Source organism: Meleagris gallopavo, chromosome 2, assembly GCF_905368555.1.
Source record: "Meleagris gallopavo chromosome 2, MGAL_WU_HG_1.1, whole genome shotgun sequence".
Taxonomy (NCBI): domain Eukaryota; kingdom Metazoa; phylum Chordata; class Aves; order Galliformes; family Phasianidae; genus Meleagris; species Meleagris gallopavo.
In genome coordinates, this window is record NC_139405.1 from 4,324,184 (window position 1) to 4,349,101 (window position 24,918).

Here is a 24,918-nt window from a genome sequence, read left to right on the forward strand (position 1 = left end):
AAATGACAGGAGTATATAATCAGTTGTCATGGTGAAAGCTCAGCAGCAGAGATCTGGAAGGGTATGTGTACTCAGGTGCCTGTTTGCTGTAATCCTACATAGAAATCCTCCTTGGTATAGCAGTGCAGAACTCTGACCCCATGGGTGGCTGTCAGGGGCCCATCTCCACACACACACATACATGTTCTCACTCTGCAGAGCTGTACCTGCCCGAGTTTCTAGAGAGCATTTGTGACACTATGCTGAAGACTCAGATGTGGCTTAGATTTGCATTGCAGGGATGCAAGTTGAGCTGTTCAGTCTCAACCCTCTTTTTTCTTTCTGCCTTGACAGTGTTAGGAATCTAGCCCTGTCTCTGTTTGGCGAAATAATGGTTTGAAGCCCTTGAAACTTTCCAGAGATCAGCACACACATTTAAATTAGGAGTGTTCCTTTGGGCAGTTTCTAAAGTGAGGGATGATATGAGACTTCTTATCATCCTTAGAAACTGGAACATCCGTACAGAGTCCTGGGGGAGAGCATCATGCATGTCTTAAGGAGCACGTTTCCATCAGACTGGTGCTGTGCAAGGTACCCTGGCAGCTGAGGCCAAGCTGACCGTGTCAGACTGACCCAGCCACAAGTTTTGATGAGCTCTATGTTTTCTTTGCATTCATGCCCTTATGCAGTAACCGGCATTTGATTCTACACCTGCGCTCACCCAGACCTGGGGTGGGCTTGTGCTGGTGGCAGGCTCAGAGACTCCTGGCTCTCCCCATGTAGGGCTGCTCCAGGGAGCTGCTCTGCTCTCCAGGAGCTGCTTGCTGGCACATGGGAGCTCATTGCAATTCAGAGGAAGTAGCTGAAACTTTTCTGGAAAAGTAGGTCAGGGAAATCTGCCCGTCAGGAATGTCTGGAGGGAGAAAAGGGGATTTGATGAAGGCGATAGCAGCCCAGCACAGTTCACTTCCATCTGTTTCTATTGAAGAGGTTTGTGGCTTTAATGTAAATCTGAAAGGCATCTGTAGATACGATATTAGAAAAAAATTATTCTCAGAGCAGCGAATCACTGGCACAGGCTGCCTGGGGAGGTGGTGGGGTCACCATCCCTGGGGTGTTCCAGAGCCATGGGGATGTGGCTACCACTGAGGGATGTGGTTAGTAGGGTTAGGGGGTTGGTGGTTGGACCAGGGGATCTTAGAGGTCTCTTCAAAGATTCTATGATTATATGCAAAAAAACAGTTCTTGTTAAAGTGGCACCTGAGTTTGAGTCCTAAGTGGGACCCTCGGATCTGGCTCCTCCATACCCTTGGGCACTGCACTCTCCCTCTCTGCACCCTTGAGACACGCAGCAAGGCAGGGAGCTCTGGAAGTCTGTGCTGAACCAGCAGCAGCTTTGGTAAGCTGTGCAGTCTGGTGGGAGGATGAGGTGAATCCTCTTCATCTCTTGCAGTAGCAACAAAAAGAGATGAGAGCAAACAGCTGCATTTTGTCTGGTTGCTTTTTAGCTAGAGGGGATGGTGGTGATGGAAGGATTTCTCTCGCTTGCCTTCCAGCACGGTGGTGGAAGAGAGATTTGGTTCACCAGAGTGGTAGCATTGGTTCAGATGAGGCTTAGTGGGAGTTGAGCATTGCTGTCCAACTTCTGGCCACCTGGCTGGTTTGCATAGCTCTTGCTTGCGCTCCACATTATCCTGACAGGAGTGCTTTTGATCATACTCCAAACGACTCTGTTTCCTCTTAGCTGAGAGCTCTCCAGGCAGGGCTCTTAATTGCCAACAAAATGCTTTGGGTTTTTGTTTGTTTGTTTTACAAATAACTGTGCATGTACATGAGGGTGGTTGGAGAAGAAACCTCAGAAACAGCAGCAGCCTCTTCTGCTGTAGTAGTTGAGCTGTCCTTGCATCACTCAGGTCTATCAGCATTGAGGTAGCAACAACCCTTCTCTTCCTCTTTCCAAAGAGGCTCTGTTACTAGTCTTTAGTTATAGGAGTAATACGTGCAGCTTCAGTCTCCTGCTCTATTGATGCTTTGGGACCAAAATCCAAATCTAAATCAAGAAGCACCTTCAAGCGCTGTGCTCAGCAGAAAGCATTTCAAGATGGTAATGTTTCAACAGGTCCTATCATGAAGGCAAGGCCCGGGGGAGGAGGCTTGCTTCAGAAAACTCACCAGGACTTGTGCAAAAAAAAAAATAATCTCGACATGCAACACATGAATACATCTTCATGTCAGTACTTTTGGCAACATGCACTTACCCATGACTTTGGCCAGTGCAGATGCAATGGGCCTCAAGCCTTTTTGAGAGAGGTCAAGATGCTAAAGGCTTGGCTGGATGGGACCCTGGGCAACGTGCCTGATATAGTCAGTGGTCAGGAACCCTGCTCATGGCTGGGGAGTTGGATCTTTGAGGTCCCTCCCAACCCAAGCCACTCTATGAGTCTTTGATATGATTTTTTGTGAATGCTTATTTTAGGAGTCCTTGGAGTCTTGGATGAGAGTTGGATCCTTTGTCCCTTTTGGTAATGGGAAGAGAACCATGCGAGGCTGTTAGACAACATAAGCTTCCTTCCTCCAGGATGGGCCAGAGATGGAGTATCAGCTACTAACAGTCATGCTGCTAATACTGCTACTGTAAACAGACTGTGAGGCTCTGCTGCAAGCTTGCAGCTGCTCTTCTTGCATTCTGTGGCAACTCAGCTACGTGGAAGAAGCTTTGTGTATCTTCTCACAGAAGCAGGCTGAAGTCAGTGGTCCATTTCTGGGCATCACTCTACCATCTGCTGTTCAGCAGCACGGGCTCAGAGTGATCAACAAGGTGAAGTGCACCCGCTCAGCTGTGAACTTCTAGTGGCCTTTCCTCCAGGGGTCCTATGTAATCATAGGGTCATGCAGTGTACTCATTTTTAGCTTACTTTTTTAGGAGTGGAAGAGTGACTCATCTTGTGATTACTAGATGGAAAAGTCGCACAAAATTAATCTGCTTTTGTATGAAAATGAGAATTGAGTTTAAATCTCCAAAGTCAGCCCTTTAGATTGGCTTGCTGAGGCTATTTTAGAAATAGTGGATTATAAGAACATTCAACTGAACATGTTTTTCATGGAAAACCCAATTAATTGAATGGAGGATCGTTATTCCTGAGTAGTCAAACCAATGGATTCTGGTCACTACTCTCCAGGAGTACGGAGCTAGCAGATCTTATCCTATATACCCTCCTTTCTTACTTAGCAGTTCAAAGAGGAAAACCAACTTTCTGCTCCTTCAAGCTCTGAGTTGGTTTCTTCTGCTCTGCAACTTGCAATTGAAACCAGGTGTTTCATTTCAGTTTGCTTGTGGTATTCTCCATTTATCCAGGGCAGGAGGTGGCTGTTTGGGCTCTCAGCTAACCCTGCTTCCAGATGTCTGCCCTGCGAGTTCCCTCAACTTGGTGCTTTCAGTTCTTTGAAGCTAAGAAGCATTTTACTGCCATTTCTTTTAAATTATTATTACCATTATTATTAGCTGCATAATAGGATGATTGTTAAAACCTCTATGTCCATTTTACTTAAGTGTATTTCTCTTTCTCCAAAGACTTGAATACAATATCTTCACTTTCGTGTCCACTCTGAGGAGCGCTGTGTTGGCTCTGATCTGCGCACGTCTGGTCTGGAGGAAGGCAGCTGCAGAGGTGATCAAATGGCAGGGATTTCTGCAGACATTCTTGTGCTGAGGATGCTCAGCATGACAGAACCTGAAGGGCAGCTCAAGATTGCTGAAGCAGGAGGCTCTTAGCTCAGATGATGAACGGTCAGTGTTGCACAGGCCCCAGAAAGTGCATCCACCTGGAAAGCACTGTGCGTCCATGACCAAGGGACCCGGTGGTCTGGGAAAGGCTGTATATGTTCTTAACCTTGGCCCCATTATAAAACCCTGGCTTGGAGCAGTGTGCCTTGTGAACTGCAAGTGATTGTCAGGCTCAGGTGCTGTCCTTCCAAGGCTTGCTGCCTGACTTCTGTTCCTCCTTAGCTTTCCTGGAAGCAGGAGCTCTTGCCCATGATGGTCCTGCTCTCGCAGGATGCTCTTGCTTCTTCTGATGTGACTTTCTTCCTTCCTTTGATTGTGTTGTGTGTCCCCATCCTGTCCTTGCTGGCATCCTTCATCTCTTCTGATTACAGAGTTGGATGCTGTCTAGAAGCTCTTTTGGCACTGAACTGGATACTTGGGTTACGTGGGGCAAAGCAGTAAGATTGTGTGCAGAGATGACAAAAGTTTCAGATAAGACTCATAAAATCCCTGTAGCCAAACAAGGCTACTTGCAGAGTATTCAGTTTTGACTAGGGCACAATCAGACACTTTGTGCTTTGTGGCAGTGCTGGAGAGTTAGACTAATGTTTTGTATTTGTTTGTTTATTTTCCATACAGGATTGATGTGCTTTGGCTGTTGCAATGTGAAGGATGGCAGGGTTGTGTATGGTCATGGTGAGGGCAGAGGTCACTCCAGTGGGGTCCAACTAAATGGCCTATACATGCCTCTTTAATTACCTCTTGATTTTAAGCAGGGATTATTCTTGTAAAGCCATACTTAGATTTGCCAGGGCAATTTCGGTGTCTATCAAATTCTTTAAAAGTGTCGGTGACACCAGAGTACATTGATGATATTTGCTTTATGAACAGGACCAGATTGCTCCCATTCCCTCCATGAAGACAGCTCCAGTGACACTGAGATGGTTCTTGCAGACAGCGTGGCCAGGGCTGCAGTGAGAGCCTTGTTAAAGCTGGGCAGCATGGCTTTGGAGCACACTGCACTGACTGTGGGTGCTCCCTAATGGGGAGCTGGTGGGGACTGTTGCAGTATATTGAACTGAACATGGGAATCCTGGACAAGCTGGGCTGCTGGTGCTGTGCAGGAATCAGGGGAAGCATCCTGTGCCTGCAGTGGAACTGCTGCTTCTGTGACAGACTGGCCTAAAGGACTGTTCTGAGATCTCCTGCCCAGCTGGCTGCCCCTGGCCCTGCCACTGCCAGGGATGAGGCTCACCTTCTAAGGCTAAGTACTCCAAGGGTGTCTATGGGGTTTGGGCAAAGCAGCTTGTACCTGGGAATCCCTAAAGCTGGTCTCTGTGACCAGCTTTTTGCCAGGAAGCAGAAGGAGCCCTGCGTTCTTCTTGAAAGGACATCTTCAGATAGAGGAGGCAAACATAAGGTGCTCCTAACAAGCTATGAATGATTTGGGACCTTGACTTCTGTGGTCTTGTATTTTGCTGTGGTTTTTGCACATTGCTATGCATACCATTGAAAATTTGACTGGGTTTCATCTTTTAAATGCTTGCCTCTTGGCCCTGGGGTCTGAACATAGCGTGGTCTCACCAGGCTGCTGTGCTACCCTCCCTCCAGGCATGGGGCCATTTGTCTGAGCCTTTTGCAGCATTTCTTTGTGAGGAACTGCCAGATATTTCTGAATGATTTTTTTTCGTTTGAGAGGTATTTGAGAGGTACCTTTCTGAGATGCCCAGATCCTGGGCCTTTGGTGAGGTTGGCTCCCTTGATGTTGATGATGTCCTTGCAATTCTGTCCTTCTCTTAAACATTGTCATCAGCTCGTTTACAGTCACGTGCAGTCTTAATTACTGCCAGCCCTTCTTTGCCACTTCCTCCATGCTGGATAGGCAGATCCAGAGGTGCCTCTTCTGACTGTTTTCAAAACTCTCCAGTATTTGGCCTTGAACTAGCTTTTATTTCTTTTATACATTCCCGTTCACAACTTGATCAATGAACCAAAACAAGTCACATTTTTGTCCCTTCTGCTTCACTTGGCTGATACTGTCCTATGAAGGTACAGGTGGGTACCAGACCTCAAACTGGCCAAAAAGAAAAGGTTTGAAGCAGAACCAGTGGGGGAAACCTTGAACAGAGGCTGAGTACATCTGGGAGGGCAGCACAGCAGCTTTGTTACAATAGCAGCACTGCAGCTGCTGCAGTTATCAGGGACAGTAGTACTAGCCCATGATGATTTGTTAGGGCATTTCTCTGCTGCTGACTTTTCCTAGCACAGAGCAGCGTGACCAGACTGTAAAATGGCATTGTGAGCTGCCAGCTTTGTGTCTGACTTAAATCAGATTGAATGTTAGCAGGAAAAGAACTTAGCTGGGAAACATGCAGTACCCATTAGTACTTTTGTCTTCACACTTAGCCCTGAGGAAGAGAATGATTTTGCACTTCGCATTAGGTATTGAGAAGCTTGTGCCTTCCAGGCAACATCAGCAGCTGCATCACTTGGCTGTGCTGCATCCTCCTTCACACCTGGCTGCTCCACACGCAGGTAGCACGCAGCTCTGAGCCTCTGGGTGGCAGCCCATGCAGCTTTGGAATGCATTGAGTGGAGCAGCTGGATGCAGTGTGCTCAAGGGCAAACCACTGACCAACCCAGAGCTGATGAGAGATTAAAGAGTTAGGCACATTTCCAAGGGCTGATTGAAGCAGGGCATGCCTGATAAAAGTCTGTACGCTGTCAGACAGTGACATTTAATGCCATTACAGATGGACTGCCCAGGCAGATGAGAGTACCTGGGGCTGCTGGGGTGGACTTACTCTCCTGTGAGGATGGAGAAATCTGCTCCAGGGCCACGAGGGTCATGGAGACAAGATGGATGGAACTGCTGAGCAAGACACTGTTTTCTTCCCTTTGCTCTCCCATTTGTCCTAACAGAGGATGTTGCCTTGTGCTTTGGTGGCATGCACCCTTCTGACACCGACACTCTCACCTATTCCTGGTGTGCCTTTGCCCTCTTCCCCTATGTAGGGTTATGAAACTGGAGTAGGTTTCTCCTATGTGTGCACCAGCAGCATCTCATTGCGACAGAGTGCAGTACCTTGACTTCACAAGGCTGGGAGAGTGTCCTGGGCAGCATATTTCTGTGCTCTTCTCCATCAAAGGTGAGCTGGACAGGCCTCTGGGCAAAGCAAATCAAACTGTTCTTACAAGCATCTGGGCCTGGGTGCTGCAGGGAGAGCTTCAGGCCATCTCTAGTGCTTGAAGTGCCTGATGTTGGCTCACTGCCTCCTGCACTCCAGGGGTAGGGTTTGCAGGAAGCAAACACAGAAAGGAGCAGGAATACACAGCCCAGTCCTTTGTGAGCCTTGCTGAACAGCTGGCATCCCTCCAGGAGCCCTGTCTCGGAGGTGTGTATCACCTTGACAAACAAACTGGAGCTGTCAGAGTCAGGAAGAACATCAAAGAGCTGCTAAACAGCTGCTGTTGAAGGCTTAGCCTGCAGCTGTGCATCTCATAGCATTAGTATTGACAAGGATGCGTGGAGGAGCGTTGCTGAGAAGGGTGGGTGCGCTCCAGCATTTGTAGATGGCATAGGAGCTTCAGGAAAAACCCAAGCAGCCTGGCTTCTGCCACTTGAAGACAGTCACGATATTCAGGAAAATAATACTTACTGCACAGAGCTGTAACTCACCAGTGGTCAGTGAGCCAAGCACAGAGCAGCACAGGACACCAGCACACCCTGTTCGCCCTGAGCTCAGACCTGCCAGTCTTTTCCAGCCCACGGGTAAGTTTTGGGCAGTTGTGCAGCTCTCATTTTGCATGGTGCTTATAAAGCTGCTGCTCCCCCTTCCTCTAGTGTAGCCAGATCTTTGTATTGAGACAAGAGGTAGGTCGGAATTGTTTTCCTCTCCCCACTAATTGCTCTTGCTGCGTACCACAGGCTATTGGGCAAAGCTCTAGCCTGTTCTTCCTGTACCGTACACACCTTGTGTTTTCATCCCTTTTTCCTTGCCCCTCCAGCAGCCAGAAGAATGGTACCTCTGGTTTCTGGGTTGTGTTCCCCTGCCATCAAGGGCTTTAGGGATTGACTGAAACATTGGCTGTGCAATGCAACAGTAAAACCATCCACGGTGTGTGTCACCTGGGAACTGCTATTGCCTGCAGGGGAAATGGCGTGGGAGGGTCTTCAGACCAGAGCCAGGGCTCTGAATGCTGGAACTGAATTTCACTAAATGTACGTGTTGCTGGAAATTTGCTTTTCAAGGTACGCTCACAAGGCAAGTTGGTCACAGTGATAAAAATTTTTCATCAGACTTCAGAACAAAAATTCCAACTCATTTTACTGGGAGAGGAAGGAAACGGCTCACTAGCTGCAGCCTGGATCCGGGAAGGGAAAAAATATACCTGGAAGGATGCTTTGGGGATGGGAGTGGCTCAGAGTATGAGTTTGGTGCCTATGTTGTTTGTATATTCTGAAAAATTTCACCTGTTGTGATCATTGCGGATCAGTCCTGTCCTGTAGAGATCTGCAGGGATTAGTGGGGGACCCACTGCTGGCCAGAAATGGCATTAAACCCAAAGCAGTGACACAGATCTGGGCGATGCACAGACTGATTAAGTAACAGATAAAAAGAGGGTCATTAGGGGTAGCCAAGCTTCTGAGGAGCACTGTTTTTAAAAAGTTGTACTTAATTGTTGTAAATAAATATATGTAGACTCCAGAACGTGCATGCTAATCTGTCTGGGAAGGGAGGTGGTGCTGCAGAATGCAGGGTTTTGGACAGGGTTTGGGGTTGCAGGGTCCCGGCTGTGCCTGAGCAAGTGAGATCTTATCAGGTATGCAGGAGCCCCCTCCTTTCAGGTTAAGGAAATAGTCAGAGCTTGTAAGTATGCACGTACACTTCCTTGAGGAGAAACACCAGGTACTGATGGGATTCCTGAATTCCTCTGGGCGGAGTACAGGGAGCTAATGAGGAGACTGCTTTGGATAAGGAGCACAGCTGCCAGGTAGAGCTGTAGTCTTCTAGTATCCTCAAAGGCTCCTTTAGGGTCCCTGGAAAGCCAGTCAGTGCTGGCTGGGGGGAGGTGCTAGCCATGCTTAGCCCCTCTGCAAGCTTTTCCCTGGTACGACTGCTAGCTGCTGTTCCCATGCTGGCCATCTCTTGGACACCAGCTGATCCTTTGATTGCTGAGCTCAGTTTCCTCGGTGGGTTTTTCACCAGGATGTGTCTCCACGGGACCGTTCAGCTCTGGGTGACACTGTGCAAGGAAGAGCTGAGTTGTGATGTCTGCACGGGAACATTCGCCGTAACTAAGTCCAGGATAAGAGTGGATTTAAGTACTTTGGTTTATAAATAAACAGCACTCGTGGCCAAGGTAGATTTAAGCAGAGCTGGCAACAGTCCTGCTTGGGAAGGGATCTCATCACCACATGGCCTGCTGTTGGACTTCCTGTCGCATGCTAATCCCTTAAGCCTGCTTTAGCTCCGTTAATTTTCCTTCTTTCCTTTTTCCCCAATGGGCTGTCTCAGTGGTTCGTGAATGCCAGCGTCCCTTGGCCAAGCCCTGCGTGCGGCTGGGCCAAGCATCCAGGCTGCCTTCCGAGCACCGGGTACCATGTGGCACAGCCCCAGGGATGGTGGTGCCTGAATGCGTCCCATTCTCTCTGTCTTACAGGCTCTGCAGTCTGCGCCTGAAGAAACTCACAGTGCTGAAAGAGCTGGACAAAGAGCTGAGCTCTGTGCTTATCGCCGTGAAGATTCAGGTAGGCTCCTCTCCCTGCTGCTGCCTGATGGCAGCGAGCCCGTCCTCGTGCCCTCGGTCAAGTGCTGGTCTGCACGTCCTTCCCTCTGTCTCATTTAGCAGCCTTGGGGAGATTTGGGCTCCCAGGTAGGTAGCAGTGATGTTGCAGGAGTAGGTGCAAGCTGCCCGGTGCTGGTGGGCATCAGGGATGAATGTAGGTAGGCACTGGGACCGAGAGCATCCTGCCTCCCTGCCTCAGACAAGGTTATGCTCTCAGGCTGCTGTTGGAAGGTCAGCATCCCCACCCTATTATTTCCAACCCCTTAGGCTAACCTTAGGTGTGGGTGCTTTCTGGCAGCACTCTCTGTCTGGATTCCCATCCTGAGGGGGGCTGGCAGACTGTGTGATGGATGGGGCAGCTCTGTTCATGCCTTCTGCTGCCATGTGCACCCAAAGCAGTCTTACTGCTGCCTCGGCTGCCCTCTCCTTTTCACCATGCCTCTACTCTGAACCAGGCAGAAGGAAGGGCAGAGGGGGTTTGCCACCATCTCATACGTGCGGTCCAGCCATCTTTGCAGTTGCTGGTGGAAAGAGGTCCTTGGGGGTGCAGCCATATGCTTTGCCAAGGGACAGCACTGGAGGTGCCTTCTAACGCTGCCCTCTCCGCAGCTGCCCTAACCCAGTTGGGGTGCCAGTGTCCTTCCTTCGTTCTTGTCAGCAGGCTGGAAGCCACTGATCCCATTGAATGCACTGTGGGGCAGGAGCTCAGCAGCTTTGCGCTCCCACAGAGCTCTTTGTGCTGCACACATTAGGACCTAAATCCTGGATTAGTGCTAGAAGCTGCTGCGTTACTGGAGCTCCGGGAGCCGGGATTTGTCTTCATGGCAGGCTTGGTTCACTTGCCTAGAAGGATCTGAAAGCTAAATGTCTGAAACAAGGGGCCCGGAGGGAGGAAATCAGGAAGGTGCTGCAGTCCACGCATAGTTTGTCAGCATCCTGCTTGGCTGGCTGCATGTATGGTGCCATGCAGGAGAGCTGAAAGCACTGGCCGTGCCCTCTCAATGCGGGCACTCGCGAGGGAGCGAGCTGGGCAGGAGGGAGCTGCCTGGCCACAGGAAGGAGGGAGCAACCAAGGCTGGGCTGCGGCTGCCAGCAGCGCACGGCTGGGGCTGGAAGTGGGCTGGCTGCCTGGAGACCCGCGTGTCTGGGAGGGCTGTGCTCCTACCTGGGCTGCCTCCGCAGGCCTGAGCAGCCGCCTTGCCAGGGCTGTGACTGCCAAGCCTTCCTGGAAGGCAGATGGAAGCTGTAGGCAGCTTCAATGCAACCTGCCTACAGAACGATCTCAGATGGATCCATTCCTCCCGCTCCTCTCCTAGGTAACAGATGAGTCACACTTGCAAATAGCTGTTTGAAGGCTGCCCAGCAAGTGTTGCCATCTCTTGGATGGAAGCAGATGATGCATGCGATTTGTGGAGGAGCTGCAGCTTCCCAAGGAGGCAACTGGGGACTGGTGGAAAGGGGAGCTATGTTCTCTCCCGTTTCAGTGGTAGCTCTGCTGGACTGGGGTAGGGCTGTCAGGGAGCAGCTGCTCCAAAAGGCACCTTATGTGGAAACAAGGCTCTGACCCTGCCTGGTGCTGCCAGGTATGCCTGGCGTAGCACCATAAAGGTGCCATTATCTTGTCTTGGCTCCATAACTGTGATTATGGTGTGAAGGGAAATGCAGTTCTCCTTCTTGGCAGAGAGAAATAATCATTTGGGAACTCCCCATCTTGAGCTGTGAGTAGGGGAAGCTGTCAAAGAAAGAGGAAAAGAAGTCCCCGTGCTCCCAGAGCAGGTGCTGTGGGAGGGATGCAGCTGGTGGCTCTGGTTCAGCCTTTGTCAGGTTTTCTGCCTCTTGTCATGAGTAGAAGGTACTTGCAGGGTTTTCTGTCCACACCTCACTTGTGGGTTCCTTCTGGTCTTATTACAGCCATTTGTTATGAGATTTTCCACTCCTAACCTTTTCCAGCTACCCCTTAAGGAACCAGATTTCCTGATGATATTTAAAAAGTTATTCTTTCCCCAAAAGCTTCTTCACCTCAAATTTTGGTGGTGCTTTTCTGTCTGTTTTAGCCTGGTTTCAGGACGTGGCAATGACCAGGAGCCAGGTTTTTGCCTCAGTGGACAAGAAAAGGTCAAAGCCTGTCACCCGTTGGGTAGTACAGGGCTTTCTTTTGCCATAGCTCTGTCCTCAGAAGTAACATCTTCCTGAAGAATAACTGCACTGGTGCATGTAGCCTGGTGAAAGACCAGTCTTTGGCGGAAAGCCTCTCCATAACAAACAGCAAACAGTAAATGTGTCAAAGTAAATGGTTGTAGCGATGACCACCTACCATCTCAATAAAGAGCAATGCAGGAAGGAAGAGTCGGTGCGTTCCTGGCCAGGAAAGCTCACAGATGGTGAAGGGGATTAGCTCCACCTCCTCTCTTCCGTCTCAGGAAGCCTTTTCACAGGGAAAGCCTTACTCCTGGCATAGTTGCTGGGAGCTGTGTTGCAGACAGCTCTTGGAAACCAAGGACTGTTTCTGTGGAGCTTGTCTTTGCTGTGGAGTCGGTGGGAACTGTGACACTGCATTACTGCAAGGTGTGGATGCCTTTCTTGCTTCCTCTCTTTAGTTTTTGTTTTTTTCCCTTCTTTAGCCTGGGTAACATCAGCAGTGGCAGTGCAGGAAAAGCCTTCAACCAGTGCCCCTCAGGCTGGCCCGACACTGCTGCAATTCCCATCAGCAGAGCATCCTTGGTACTCTCTGGGCTATGAAGCACTCTTGCCCATCACCATCTCCTTTGATTGCAGAAGGGATGCAACTTTGGTTTCTGTTACTGGGCTACCTGCTTGCTACTGTCCATGGCTTTTGGGACTGTTGACCCATTTGCAGCAGACACAAGGAGAGCAGGGGGCTCTAGCCTTGTGTTTCTCTAGGATTTGGCTCCATTGCTGATGGGTCTCTGGTCACGGCTGACTTAGTCTCCTGCTGGCCATGGCATCTGTGAGGCCTTTGGCAGCTCTGGAGAAATGCAGGGTTTGCAAGGTGGCTCTGAGAGGTGGGACAGAACAGAGCCTATGTACGTGGCGCAGTGGCCTACATGCTCCAGCTTAGCTTTATGCACTTACTGATCTTCTTGTAGGGTTCAAAGCGAGTCCTGAGATCGAATGAATATGTTCTCCCACCTGGAGGCCTGATGGAGACCGAGCTGGAGCTGACCTTCTCATTGCAGGTACCTTGTCACCCTCCTGGTGCTTCCCTCACACAGCATTCCTTTGCAAGCTCAGCTTTAGGGGCTGGCTGTGAAGGGGGCAGCCTCTGAGGAGAGTTTGGATTGTAACAGCACAGGTTGATGCTGCTGGCCAGCTGCTCCAGTGCTTTGGGGATTGTTTTGCTGGGCAGTGAGGATTTGGAGGATGATGTAATGGCCTTTGAGCAGGCCAGATCCTGTTATATATCAACACTGGGGAAGAGTTCTCCACCAACCCGTGTGCTGTGCTGAGCCCTGCTATCATGCTGCTGTCTCCTTATGCTTCCCTTTCCCAGTATCCACACTTTCTCAAGAGAGATGGCAATAAACTGCAGATCATGCTGCAGAGGAGGAAGAGGTACAAGAACCGCACAATCCTGGGCTACAAGACCCTTGCTGTGGGCATCATTAACATGGCTGAGGTATGGGGTGCTGGGATCAGGGGAGAGTTTGGCATGACTTCCCTGTACCAATGCAGGAAAGGGAACTCGGCTGGCTGGCAGGCACTCAGTGCTGAGTGCTCTGGCTTTTTTTGGCTCCCCATGAGGCAGAGGAGCGGGCTGCTGGTCACCTGTGTCACCTGCCAGGGGGCTTGTCTGTCTGTCTGCCTAGGTGATGCAGCACCCAACGGATGGAGGGCAACTCCTGAGCCTCCACAGCAACATGAAGGATGTGAACATCCGAGTGGCTGAAATCAGCATCTACTCTTTGTCCAGTCAACCCATTGACCATGAGGATGGGAGTGTCCCCTCAGGTCCTAAAATCAAAGCTTCAGGTGTGTTAGTGCTCATCACAGAACAAAATGCAAGCATTTTGGGTAGGGCATGGATAATGGTCTGCATCCCCAAGCACCTACCAGCAATATTGGTCATTTGGCCTTGATATTGTCGTGTTCAGCTGAGGCATCTGCAGTATCTGCTTTCAGATCGCTCACCAGACATTGATAACTACTCTGAAGAAGAGGATGACAGCTTCTCCTCAGAGCAGGAGGCCAGCGATGATGCTGTGCAGGGCCAGGTAAGGGAGGTCTGGTTTACATTTTGATCCAATCTCTCGGGCAAGGTCTCACATCTCCCTAGCAAACATTTGTCATGGTTTCACAGGGTAGAGAGCCACAATGCGTGGCAGCAGGAAGGACTATGGGCTGCAGCCAACCCCAACATGGGGCAGGGGACTTTAGAGAGCTGCAGTGTATTTGGGTGAACCATAGGTCTCACCCACATGTCCTTGGAGCTGTCTAGTCTGCAGCACAAATTCCCCTGCTGAACACTCTCCACCTTGCACTATGGATTCTCTGCCATCTGCCTGTGTTAAAAGACCAAAAGCTGCCCTCTCTCTGGGAGATGATAGAGGTTTTCAGAAGTAGAAGTCTGGGTCTGAAAATGGTCAGATGGCAGAGCCATCCCAGCCCTGTGATGAGTTGTGCCACTGCTGTTTGCTGTCCTCCTGTTGTGTTGCATACCTTCAAGGACAAAAAAGCCTGGTAGTACCTTGCTCATCAGGAGCAGGGGCAATCCCAGATCCGTTCAGCTTGGACCACATTACCTGTCCCACCATACCAGACTAATAAATCACAGCTCTATGCTCTTGGAAGTTGTGTGTGCCCTCAGGGCTCGTTCCTGGAAGAACATTTCTGTATGATCTAGGTTTCTCATTGGCTGCAGGAGTCCCTGGCTTATGTACTTGGTTTCTTTTCTAACCCCAAAGGTCTAATTTCTGCTGTTTCTGGGCAAAGAAGAGCACTAGGATCAGCTTGCTTTATGTACAAGCTGTTTCTCCTTCTCCTGCCCTGCTACAGAGACTGAGGGCAAGTCAGTGTAAGCAGGGCTTGTTGCCTTTCTCTCAGGTGTACAGGGAGGGCGTTGTACTCTCTGAGCTAACCCTGGAGAGGGGAGGCTGAGAGGCACACATGGGTCATGGAGAGGCTGGTGAGTGCAGAGAGAAGAGTTTTAGATTGCAACAGTGGCTGTTGCAGAAAGCTGCTGTCCCTCCTCTGGACCTTGCTGCCACATTGCCTTCCTGGAGAAGGACAGACTCTAGGGAAGAAGGTCTGCTGGGGGAGAAAGCTAAAGGGGGAGAAATAAGGTGCGTGGAGAAGGGCAGGAAAAGTGAGAAGCAAGGCTCTGCGAGCAGAGTGGGCCAAAGCTTTTCAAATTAGGAGGTAAGTGCGGGGCAGGAAGATTCCAGGAGATGCTGCTCCCTGGAGTATCTAGGTTGCTCTGATGTTCTGTGGCCTCTTGCCTGCAGGATCTGTTTGATGAAGAGGATGACTTGAGGAAAACCAAGAAGGCTAGGAGGAAAATGATCCGAACCACATCAATGACCAGAGTAACATTCATGTTTCCAATGTGTTCAAAGCAATGGAAAGGACTGAATTTCTCCCCTCCCTGAAGTGAATAGGATTGGGTTTGGGGGGGCAGGAGGTATTGGCACTGGTGCAGAGCAGGTGACAGAGCCCTTGGTTCTGAGCAGAACAGGAAACCATCCTGCCATTACTGAGGCAGCTCGTTGGTCATAGCCATACCACAGCTTGTGGCCTGTACTATGCTCAGCTTGGCTTTATGTAGATAATATTCTATGGCTTCTGTGACATGGTCTCTTCTCTCTCACTGCCTGAGGAGAAGGAAGACTGCTATGAGGAAGGCATTAGCAGCCCTTCTGCTGCCCTGGCAGCCCCCTGATCTCCAGGCATTTCTTTGTCCCTGTCTGCATAAGCCTTGCAGATCCCCGGGTGCCTTCACACTGAGTTTGTTCCCCTTATTTTGTTGACTGAAAGCAGCATTCCTCAAAGAGGTGTTCTGGGAGAGAGGAGATTTAAATGGAGAGCAAGTGCTATTTCAGCCTATAGAAAAGAAAGTCAGAGTCCCTGCACCCTCCGTCGTGCTCGTATATAAATATAGCAAATTCCTGTGGAGTCCAGATTTAGTCCAAATCCAACAACAAATTTAAGGAGGAAGGGAGATTGCAGCTGAGCATGGGCCTATAGACCCAGAAAAGTACCAGTGGCCAGTTAAAGATAGTAACTGGGGGCTGTGCATTAAACATCTTGAAACTTGTTTTGATAGTTTTGCTGATCTTTATTTCTCTCCTTTGTTTTGTTTTAGCAACCAAACTTCAAGCAGAAGTTTGTGGCTTTGCTGAAGAGGTTTAAAGTGACAGAGGAGGTAAGAGGCAGGAAGGCTGATGCACCTGGCAGCATCTCTTTGCAGATGTGTAGATATCAGAGGTGCTGGAGGTGCGAGGCGTGAGCTGCAGGCACTCTGGAGTATTCCCAAAGGTATTGTGAGATGTGGCACAGACTGGGGCTTGGCCTTTCCAAAGCTTTCTTCTACAAGAAGGCAGCTCTGAGCCTCATGATCAAATCCAAGACGCCTTCCAAAAGTGCTTGTTGGGGAGAGTGGCCATGCTTGGAAGGGTGCTGTCATACACGGCTGTGTACCAGCAAATGGCATTGCAGGGACTGTGCTCATCCTGCTCATCACTAAGAGCAGCCTAGTATCAGCATTTGGGTAACTGGCCTAGGCTGTGAGCCTGCTGTGAGCTCGTGGCACTGCTAGTGGAGGTCTGCTGAGGTGTCTTAACTTCAGGGGCTGTGGCTGCCTGAGATTCCTTCAGATGTCATGCTCATGGCAATCTCCTGTGGCCAGTGACAATGTCACTTGCTCTTTCTGCAGGCTTGATTTGGCTCTCTGAGGTCAGAGCTGCAGTGCTGCTAGGAGGGAGCCTGCACATGCCTTGTCTGGAATGGAGGTAACTCCGTATCTCTTCACTGCCCTCTGGGCTTGGTCCCACAGGTCCTGGATTCTGACCCTGTAGACCAGACCCAGGAAGTGGAGGAAGACTTGGGCTTGCTCTATGACAGCCTGGAAGAGTGCAACAACAGTGACAGTGGCCCAGAAATTGAAGACAATGAGAGTGTGCACAGTACACCCAAGCCCACTTTGAGGTAAGGATCACAGAAAGCCACAGGCAACAACACAGTCCATGGAGCCTGGAGAAATGCTTTCTGATGCTTTTCTGTTGCTTGGACTAATGCAGGCATTGTCCCCTCTCTGTTCCCATTGCCACCTTCTCTTGGCACATCTGAGTTCATCCCTTTCATATCCCATTTAAAAACCACCTCAAAACTGCCCATTAAAATTGTGTTCGTTCATATTTAGTTTTGTTTAATTTCCTCCCAGTCCAGCATCTGACACTGTTCCTGATCTGCTGGAAGAGTTTCTCCTTGATCTAAGCCCCTGCTGTTCCCAGCTCTGATATCTTTCTGCTGACAGTCTTGACCTTGTCAACTTCTCCACACCAAAGCATGCCTGTCTTTTGAGTGCATTGTCTCATGACTGCTAGGGCTGGTTCCTGTGTCCCCATGGGGTCTGCATGCAGTGTTCCAGCCTTCTGTAGAGGTGTGTGGCTAGCAACCATCAGTGTTGTTCCTCATCCTACTTAGTCTCCTTGTGTACCCTGTGGCTTGCCTTGCCCTCCCAAACACTGCTGACTTTGGCACAGAGGTCTCCAGTGGACCGTGCAATGGAACCATGCTTTTCTCCCACGTGTTCTGCATTCACCTGGCCTCTCTGCTCTTGGCTGTTCTGTTTCTGTGCTGTCCTTTTGTGAAAAAGTTGCCTTCTATCTTCTTTCTGCTTGGCTGCCTCACAGTGCCCCAGGTCTCTTCTAGCCAAGCCAAGATTACTTGTCCTTATTGTTTCTATAGTTAAGTATTTAAATCTAGTTTGGAGTAGTTTGAATCCCTGCTGAAGGTACTCAGCAGGGGTAGCAGGCTTGGTCTGCATAGGCAAGATGTGTGAAGAGAAAAGCGCTGGATTCAGGATGCACTTCAAGGCACTGGGGAAGGAAAAGGAACAGTGGTCATATCCCTCCAATCTACAAGCTGTTGTCAGAAGATGGCAGATGTGTGGGCAGGAGGGAGCTGCATAGGTGGTCTGCTTGGATCTCTAAAAGGAATTTCACGTGGGCTCTCTCCAAAGGCTTTAATGAAACAAAGGTGCTGTAAAAGAAAAAGGAAGCTCTTCTTTTGGTCAGATAGCACTTAGCACACATAACAATTTAAACTATGTAAACTGTAAGAAAAGTCTGTTAAGAGTGTTTAAATGTAAGACCAGGCTCTGACCCTGCAAATCCCTTCTTGCAGACATCTGCTTTCTGAGAAAGCATCTGGGACAAGTGCTGGTTTGTGCTTGCACCTGCCCTTACGGCCTTCCTTGGGCATTTGCTCTTTCTGGTAGGGAAGCCTGTTATGCCCTGGGCTGCTTTTCAGCCCATTCAGTGTCCCTAGCTTGGTTTGCTCTGTTGTCTCTGATTCTGGCAGTGCTGAGGGTGTATCTCTTTGAGTTCCCGTTTAAAGGCTCTGTGCTTTTTCTGAGTAGAAATGAGAGCCATGTACAGGCTGTGTGTTTCTGATGCCCTGCATAGCATTCTCATCTTTGTCTGAACACCGAAAGCAAAGGAGCAAATGTCTCCTTAGGGACCGAGAACGTGGATGGGGTAAGGTGGAAGTTCATTGGGAAAACAGAAAGGCTGTGCAGAAAGTTTATATAAAGCTGAACCTGCTGAGGCTGTGACTCAGTTGTACCAGCAGGAGAGCCTCTACATTGCAGAGCAAGGAAAGCTGAGGACTGCAGGAGAGCTCCGTGCTGAGTGTGATACATCCTGTAGTGATGAAAGCTTCTGGATTGCAAGCGAGAGGAGGACAGACGGACACAGTTTCATTGTGGCAAGGGGGAGACAGCCCCTTTTTAAGGGGTGCTGAAAGCTAGACAAAAAGTATGCAATCCAGAGGCATCGAACCTAACAAAAAGGAAGGCATGAAGACACCTGTTTGTTGAGGTGGCAGTGACATCAGGGTATGCCGTGTCCTGGTAAGATTACTGGAACAGTACAAAGGAGTGTGAGAGAAAACTCCCTGTAATTCTTCTGGCTTGTGTTTTTACCAGTCAGTATGGATGAAATCAATGGCTGAGAAAAGGCAAGGGTAGAGTAATGGCTGCACAGGGTGGTGACAGTGCCTGAGATCCCATAGTGGACATTGGAGGGGTGGAGAGAGCAGAAACACACTAATAATAGGAGGCATCAGTTATCCATGTGTGAGCTGGGAAAAAGAGGTCATCAGGGCACAAAGCTGACTCTAAATCTGTTGCTCTTGTAAATGACTGCATTGTGAAGGAGCTGGTCGTGGAGCTAGTGAGGGGAAATCAGCTATGACTTCTCCCAGACAGTGTACAGACACTGCTGCTGAGGAGCTGCTCTGTTGTGGGGACCATCGCTTACTGCGTTGAAATGCCACTGTAGGAGCAGTGAAAGCAAAGAACCCAACAAACACCGTTGTTCCTGGAAGCGTGGTGTGCTGCACACAAATAAGGAGATGTGTTGAAGGAAAGCAGCCAAGATGTTCAGAAGCCTGTAGGTATCCTGCAGAAAGTTGCAGGTACATCCAGTTGAGAACAACGGATAGCAGTGGCAATTCTGGCGGAGTCCTAACAGCTGTGCCCACAATGTTGCAGCCAGCAGAGCCTCCGGGAAACTGGAAGCGACTGCTGGAAGCTGGCATTGTTTGGTCAGGCTGCTGAGCACGTGGGTGTCTGCCCCTGTGTCCCACTAGGGACCCCTCTGCAGTGCTCTGTGCTTGGGATAGGCTGGCGGGGGCGTGCTGGGATCGCGGTGACTTTGTTCCTCTCTTATTCCTGCCTTTTTCTCTCCCATCTGTCTGTCCGTCCGTCTGTCTGTTTCTCTGCAGGCGTTTCTTTGAGGGAGTCTCTCATTCTGGTTCCCAGACTGAGATCGGCAGTCTGCACAGCCAGAAAGGGCAGGACCAAGAGTCGGGCAGCCCTGTGAGTTACACCACCACCACACCACTACCACCTCCTGCCCCTTCCCTCCCCGGCCAGCCCAGCATCCCCGCAGTGCCTGCAGCTCCCTCTGAGACCGCTCCTCCCAGCAGCGCCTGCCTGGGGCTGCTCCTTCCCTTCTTTCCTCTTCTTTCTCCCAGTGCAGGCAGACAGGTAGTGATGGCCTTCCAGGCAAGGCAGGGGGATATCCTCTGGGGCTGGTCCCAGAGCGCGGAAGCATGTGTTCCGCGAGGTCCCACAGCAGGCACGAGTCATTCCCCACACAGGGCGCTCCATCCCGCTCTGATCCTGCTCCCTGTCCCCCAGGGCGAAGCAGAAAAGCGGAAGCCAGGAGCGCCACGAGCACAGGAAGAGCCAGGAGCCGAGGTCCCTGTGGTGGTGAGTCCAGTGTATGGGGCATGGAGTGGGGCTGGAGCGAGAGCGGGAGATAGGGCTGCAGGAGATGCAGCCCTGAGGCCCTGCAGCCTTTGCTCTCCTGTGGGATCTGTCCCGGATTGGGGTCCCTGTGGGCATGTGGAGCACGGTGTGTGCAACGTGACTATGTGTGGCCTTCAGGAGCTGGCTGCAGAGGAGCCGTGTCCCCGGTTGGCCCCCCCTGAGGCTGCCACCAGGGAGAGCAGCGTGGACAGGCTGGCCCAGTTGGGCCCCGGAACCAAATCCGAGCTCCCCAGTGCTGTGTCACCCAGGTAAGGTGGCTCTGAGCCCAGAGCCATTGCTGAGAAGGCTCACACCACCTCCCCACAGTGAGCAGGGCAGTGGTGAAGATGGGACATCTCCCCTTCCCGGTGTCACGTCTCCTGCTTTTCGCTCACAGTAAGGCAGAGAGCAAGCAGTTGTGGCGTCCCCGCAGCACCTCGGTGAAGGACCGGCAGAGCTCCAAGGGACAGAGTGGCCGCACCAGCAGCCTGGACAGCGAGAGCTCCCCGGACTCGTGGCACAGCACCCAGGTGAGGCCCGGCGCCATCTCACCTGATTGTTTCTTGCTGAGAGTCCCGATGGGCCTTCTGTCACAGCTGCCCACAGCTGGGGCACCCTACTGGGCTTAACCTTGGTGGGGATGTTGTCCTAGGTGCCCCGAAAGTCTGTTTATGATCAGCTGAACCAGATCCTGGTCTCAGATGAGCAGCTTCCAGAGAGCATCGTGCTGGTGAATGTCGCTGAATGGCAGGGGCAGGTGAGTAGGGGCAGAGGGGGAGAGCTGGATGTGTGTGGGTCCCACGGGCTTGTCTCAGCTGTGGCGGGGTGTCCAGAGACCTTGGCCAGCTGTGCCCTCCTCTCCCCAGTGTGGCCCTTCCTTGGGGAACACAGTGCATTTGCAGCACTGAGCTACATACTTAAGTCTGTCCATTTCCTCCATCATTTGCCATATGCTGATGCTGCTGGATCTTCAAAGCATGACACCCAGAGCAGTCCCAGAAGGGACAGACTGTGTGCCTTTGGTATGTGCTCATACCACAGTGCTCAGGGCTTTGTTGGATACCCCAGGTGAGGTGCTGCACTTCCCCTGCTGGCACTGAGCTCTGGAGAGAGGGAGCAGCACAGTTTCCAAGGCAGGCTTTGTGGCAAAAGAAAAACTCCTTGCTCTGGCTCTTGTCCTGATGTGTGGATGCTTGAGTGCTCAGCCCAGGATGTGCTGAGTTCCATCCCAAAGGGGTGTGGGGCCTGGGCAGGTGCTTATCCAAAGTCCTCTCCCTTGGCAGTATGTGAGCGAGCAGCTCCAGGCGCACAAGCAGCTGGTCGTTTCCACCTGCTCAGTGGCAGACATCCAGGCGGCCTTCAACACCACCGTCTCCCGTATCCAGCGATAGTGAGTATAGCTTGGGCTTGGTCTGGCAGCTCCCTCTGGCTGCCAGGAAGGGCACTCGGTTCCCCTGGGGCTCAGTGGGATTCTGGAGCTGTGGATGCGGCTATAGGAGCCGGTGTAGGCCCGGGGGAGAGCAGGAGATTCCAGCCCACGTGAGCTGGAAATAGGCAGCAGCAGGGTTCTGGTGCTGGGCACATTCCCTGCCATCGTGCTGCTGCATGCTGATCCCAACGGGCGTCCATCACAGTCTCTTTTCTTCTCCCTTTGGCAGCTGTAACTGTAACTCCCACATGCCCCCTCCAGTGAAGGTAGTTGTGGCAGGGGACCAGAGCTACCTGAGCGTTGTCCTTCGGTTCTTCGTGGAACAGCTGGCCAGCAAGACACCTGACTGGCTCAACTACCTTCGTTTCCTGCTTGTGCCACTGGGTGAGAGCTGCCGCTGGATTGGCCACCGGGCTGCCCTCCACCATGCCATGCTCCCCTGCCCAGAGCCAACACTGCCCTTCTCCCCACGCAGGCTCTCACCCTCTCGCCAAGTACCTGGCTTCGGTGGATAACAAATACAGCACTCTGTTCCTGGACACAGCGTGGCGGGAGCTGTTCAGCAGGGCTGAGCCCCCCACTGCAGGTGAGGAGTGGGGCTGCTGGGGCTGGCAGTGCCCAGCTGTCCCCGGGGCCCTCACTGCTCCCTCTGCCTGCAGACACTGTGGACATTGCGGGCCGCGTTGCCCAGTTCATTGCTGGAGCCAGCCTGTCTCACCAGCTGCCCATCTCCGAGGCCATGCTGACCTACAAGCAGAAGAGGTGAGCCTGGCCTGGGGGTGCCTTGTGCAGCCCCAGTGTGGGTTGTGCCTGGGACAGGGCTGTGGGAGATGGGGGATGAGCTGAGCAAGGCCACCTGCTGCCCCCTAACCCTCTGTAGCAACTGGGGGCTGTGGCAACCCCAGCAATGGGGTCTGACCACCTGGGCTGGGCTGGGCTGAGGGCCGCCAGCCAGCGCTGTGCTGCCCAGGGGTTGACGCTCGTGTTCCGGCTGCACTCTCACCTCTCCCTTCTCTTGGTTTCTGGCACCCAAGGAAGAGAAGTCTCTATTTTGATTTTTATATCAGGTATTGGCTTGTGCTTGCTGTGCCGCTGCCTGGCCCTCCCTCCCCCCTCCTATGTGCGTCCACCCCCCTGTGCTGTGCAGAGGAGCCATGGCCCCAAAACGGGGCAGGGCTGCCCTCCCGCATGCCAGCCTCTCCCAGCACCAGAGGAGCCGACTCCTTGCCTCCTTGTGTAGTGTGCCCTGTGCTGCCATGTCGGGGACAGGGAGTCCCATGGGAGGGAGGGCAGAGAAAGAGGGTCCTGGTTGCCAGGAGCCAGTGTTGGCCCCTGCCGGTGTGGGGGTCCCAGGACTACTAGGTTGGCCAGCATGGCAGGCGTGCCCAGCCCCTCACCAGCCTCTCTTCCTTGTGCAGCCCTGATGAGGATTCCTGCCAGAAGTTCATACCCTTTGTGGGGGTAAGTGTGTTGAGGAGCCAGCAGGCAGCTGGGCTCTAGGGGAAGAAGGGGTTGTGCACAGTACCAGCACTGGGGACCATCTGACTTGTCTCTCCTTGTAGGTTGTGAAGGTGGGCCTGGTGGAGCAGTCCTTCAGTGCCTCTGGTGAGTTCCTGTGAGCCCCCGGTTTGTGCTTCACCATGGTGAGGTCCCGTCAGTGTCCCCCTGACCCCCTCGTTTCCTCTGCAGTGGACTCAGATGATGCCACAGCCTGCACCCCTTCGCTGCTGAGCTCAGTGCCAGCTGCTGGCAGTGCATCCCCCTATGGCAAGGAGACTGTGAGCACCCCACCACCCTCCCCATCCGTCAGCAGCGGCCTCTCAGGTGCTGGGTAAGGAACTGGGGCTGGTACAGGGGAGTTGGAGGTGCTCTCTGGCCAGGCTACTGCATCCTGGGGTAATGGGGCCAGCGTGCTCCCAGGGCAGGCTGCAGCTCGGCCATGGGGTGCTGCCCATCTTTTCCAGGTCTCTGAGCCCTGGCGTGGAGGTGATGGGCCTGCAGGTGGACTACTGGACAACACAAGGGCTGGATAGGAAGAAGGAGGGCGAAAAGCGGGAGACGGGCATCAAGAACACGCTCAAGAGCAACTTCCGCTCGCTCCAGGTCAGCCGCATCCCCGGCGTCGGGGAGCTGGTGCCGCCCAGCACTATGGCCATGACTGTGGTTACCAAGGAGAAGAACAAGAAAGGTAACTCTTGAACCCATCCTGGAGTGCTCGGCAGTGCGGGGCCGCAGCCAGTTGCACCAAAGGCAGTGGGAGGGCAGGCTGAGAGAAGCCAGGGAAGGCAGCCTTCCCTGGGGTGAGGGCTGCCACCCATTCCCCATCGGGCACCTGCTAACACTGGTGTCGTGTCTCTGGCCCTCAGTGATGTTCCTGAGCAAGAAACCAAAAGAGAAGGACCTAGAACCCAAAAGCCAAGTCATCGAAGGGATCACACGCCTCATCTGCACAGCCAAGCACCAGAACACCATGCTGCGAGGTGAGGGCAGGCATTAGCCCCTGAGGACACCCAGCCAGGCAGCTCTGGCTGCCCAGGGCAGGGCTGTGCCTCACTGTGCTATCTCCTGTCAGTCTCCATAGATGGGGTGGAATGGAACGACGTGAAGTTTTTCCAGCTGGCAGCACAGTGGCCAACACACGTCAAGTACCTCCCCGTGGGCATCTTCGGCTACTCAAAGAGCGTGTGAGATGCGGTGCAGTCCTGAAACAGAGCTGTGGAGGGTTTATGGGAGGAGGCACAGAGACAGAGGTGCTCCCATCCCCCTGTTCCATGGCCCTGAAGAGGGAACACCACACCCACACCACTCCCTGTGAGCCAAGATCCATGAAGGTGAGGCCACTGAGACTGGGTCTGTGCATCCTCTGCTACCAGCCAGGGGCACCACGCCATCTGCCTCCCCTGCCCCCCACAGCAGCCTGGGACAAGGGCTGGCACCGGCCACGAGCCTGGCTGGGCCTTGGGTCCCCTCTTCCCCAGCTCTGCAGCCGCCAGGGCCCCAGCTGGGCTGGGCCTGGGCAGTACCCCAGCACTGGAGCCAGAGTGGAGCTGGGCAGGGTGGGGGCCAGTGCTGAGCAGGGTCCCCACACCTGTCCTTCACCAGACCAGGCTGCCGGGCCTGCCCTATGGGGCTGAGCCTCAGCAGTTCCCCTGTCCTTGTGCAGCCCCAGTGCTGCTGCCACTCTCACGTCCATGTCCTGGCCAGCCCTGCTCCACAGTGCTGCCAGCTGGAGGTATAGCATGGGGGCACCTGGATTTTTGTTGGTTTTTTTTTTTTTTTTTTTTACAAGATTCTATTTTTTTTAAATTTATTGTACGGTTACTTTTCAGGATTAATTTTAATAAATTAATGCTGGTACCATTATGGCAGGGCTGTGTAGTTCCCTCTGTGCCCAAGGGCAACGATGCAAAGACAGGTTGGCTCCTGCCGCCCTTCCAGTAGGCAGGGCTGGGGGGTAACACCTCT

At 52.2% G+C, this 24,918-nt stretch overlaps 1 protein-coding gene across 1 annotated transcript in view; it reads left to right on the forward strand.

Annotated features, from left to right (window-relative positions):
* The window catches only part of LOC100547923 (phosphofurin acidic cluster sorting protein 1-like), a 42,711-nt gene extending 17,895 nt beyond the window's left edge, over positions 1-24,816 (forward strand). Inside the window, exons 2-24 of the mRNA XM_085218704.1 lie at positions 9,407-9,494; positions 12,640-12,729; positions 13,044-13,169; positions 13,360-13,522; positions 13,673-13,764; positions 14,995-15,075; positions 15,852-15,911; positions 16,542-16,693; positions 19,496-19,589; positions 19,914-19,985; positions 20,163-20,293; positions 20,422-20,554; positions 20,677-20,781; positions 21,308-21,414; positions 21,683-21,837; positions 21,929-22,039; positions 22,113-22,215; positions 22,872-22,914; positions 23,016-23,058; positions 23,143-23,284; positions 23,418-23,641; positions 23,820-23,933; positions 24,026-24,816. Of these exons, the coding sequence (XP_085074830.1) occupies positions 9,407-9,494; positions 12,640-12,729; positions 13,044-13,169; positions 13,360-13,522; positions 13,673-13,764; positions 14,995-15,075; positions 15,852-15,911; positions 16,542-16,693; positions 19,496-19,589; positions 19,914-19,985; positions 20,163-20,293; positions 20,422-20,554; positions 20,677-20,781; positions 21,308-21,414; positions 21,683-21,837; positions 21,929-22,039; positions 22,113-22,215; positions 22,872-22,914; positions 23,016-23,058; positions 23,143-23,284; positions 23,418-23,641; positions 23,820-23,933; positions 24,026-24,141 (2,545 nt within the window). The 3' untranslated portion in view covers positions 24,142-24,816. The remainder of the gene's footprint in view (positions 1-9,406; positions 9,495-12,639; positions 12,730-13,043; positions 13,170-13,359; positions 13,523-13,672; positions 13,765-14,994; positions 15,076-15,851; positions 15,912-16,541; positions 16,694-19,495; positions 19,590-19,913; positions 19,986-20,162; positions 20,294-20,421; positions 20,555-20,676; positions 20,782-21,307; positions 21,415-21,682; positions 21,838-21,928; positions 22,040-22,112; positions 22,216-22,871; positions 22,915-23,015; positions 23,059-23,142; positions 23,285-23,417; positions 23,642-23,819; positions 23,934-24,025) is intronic.
* Positions 24,817-24,918: the final 102 nt, after the last annotated feature.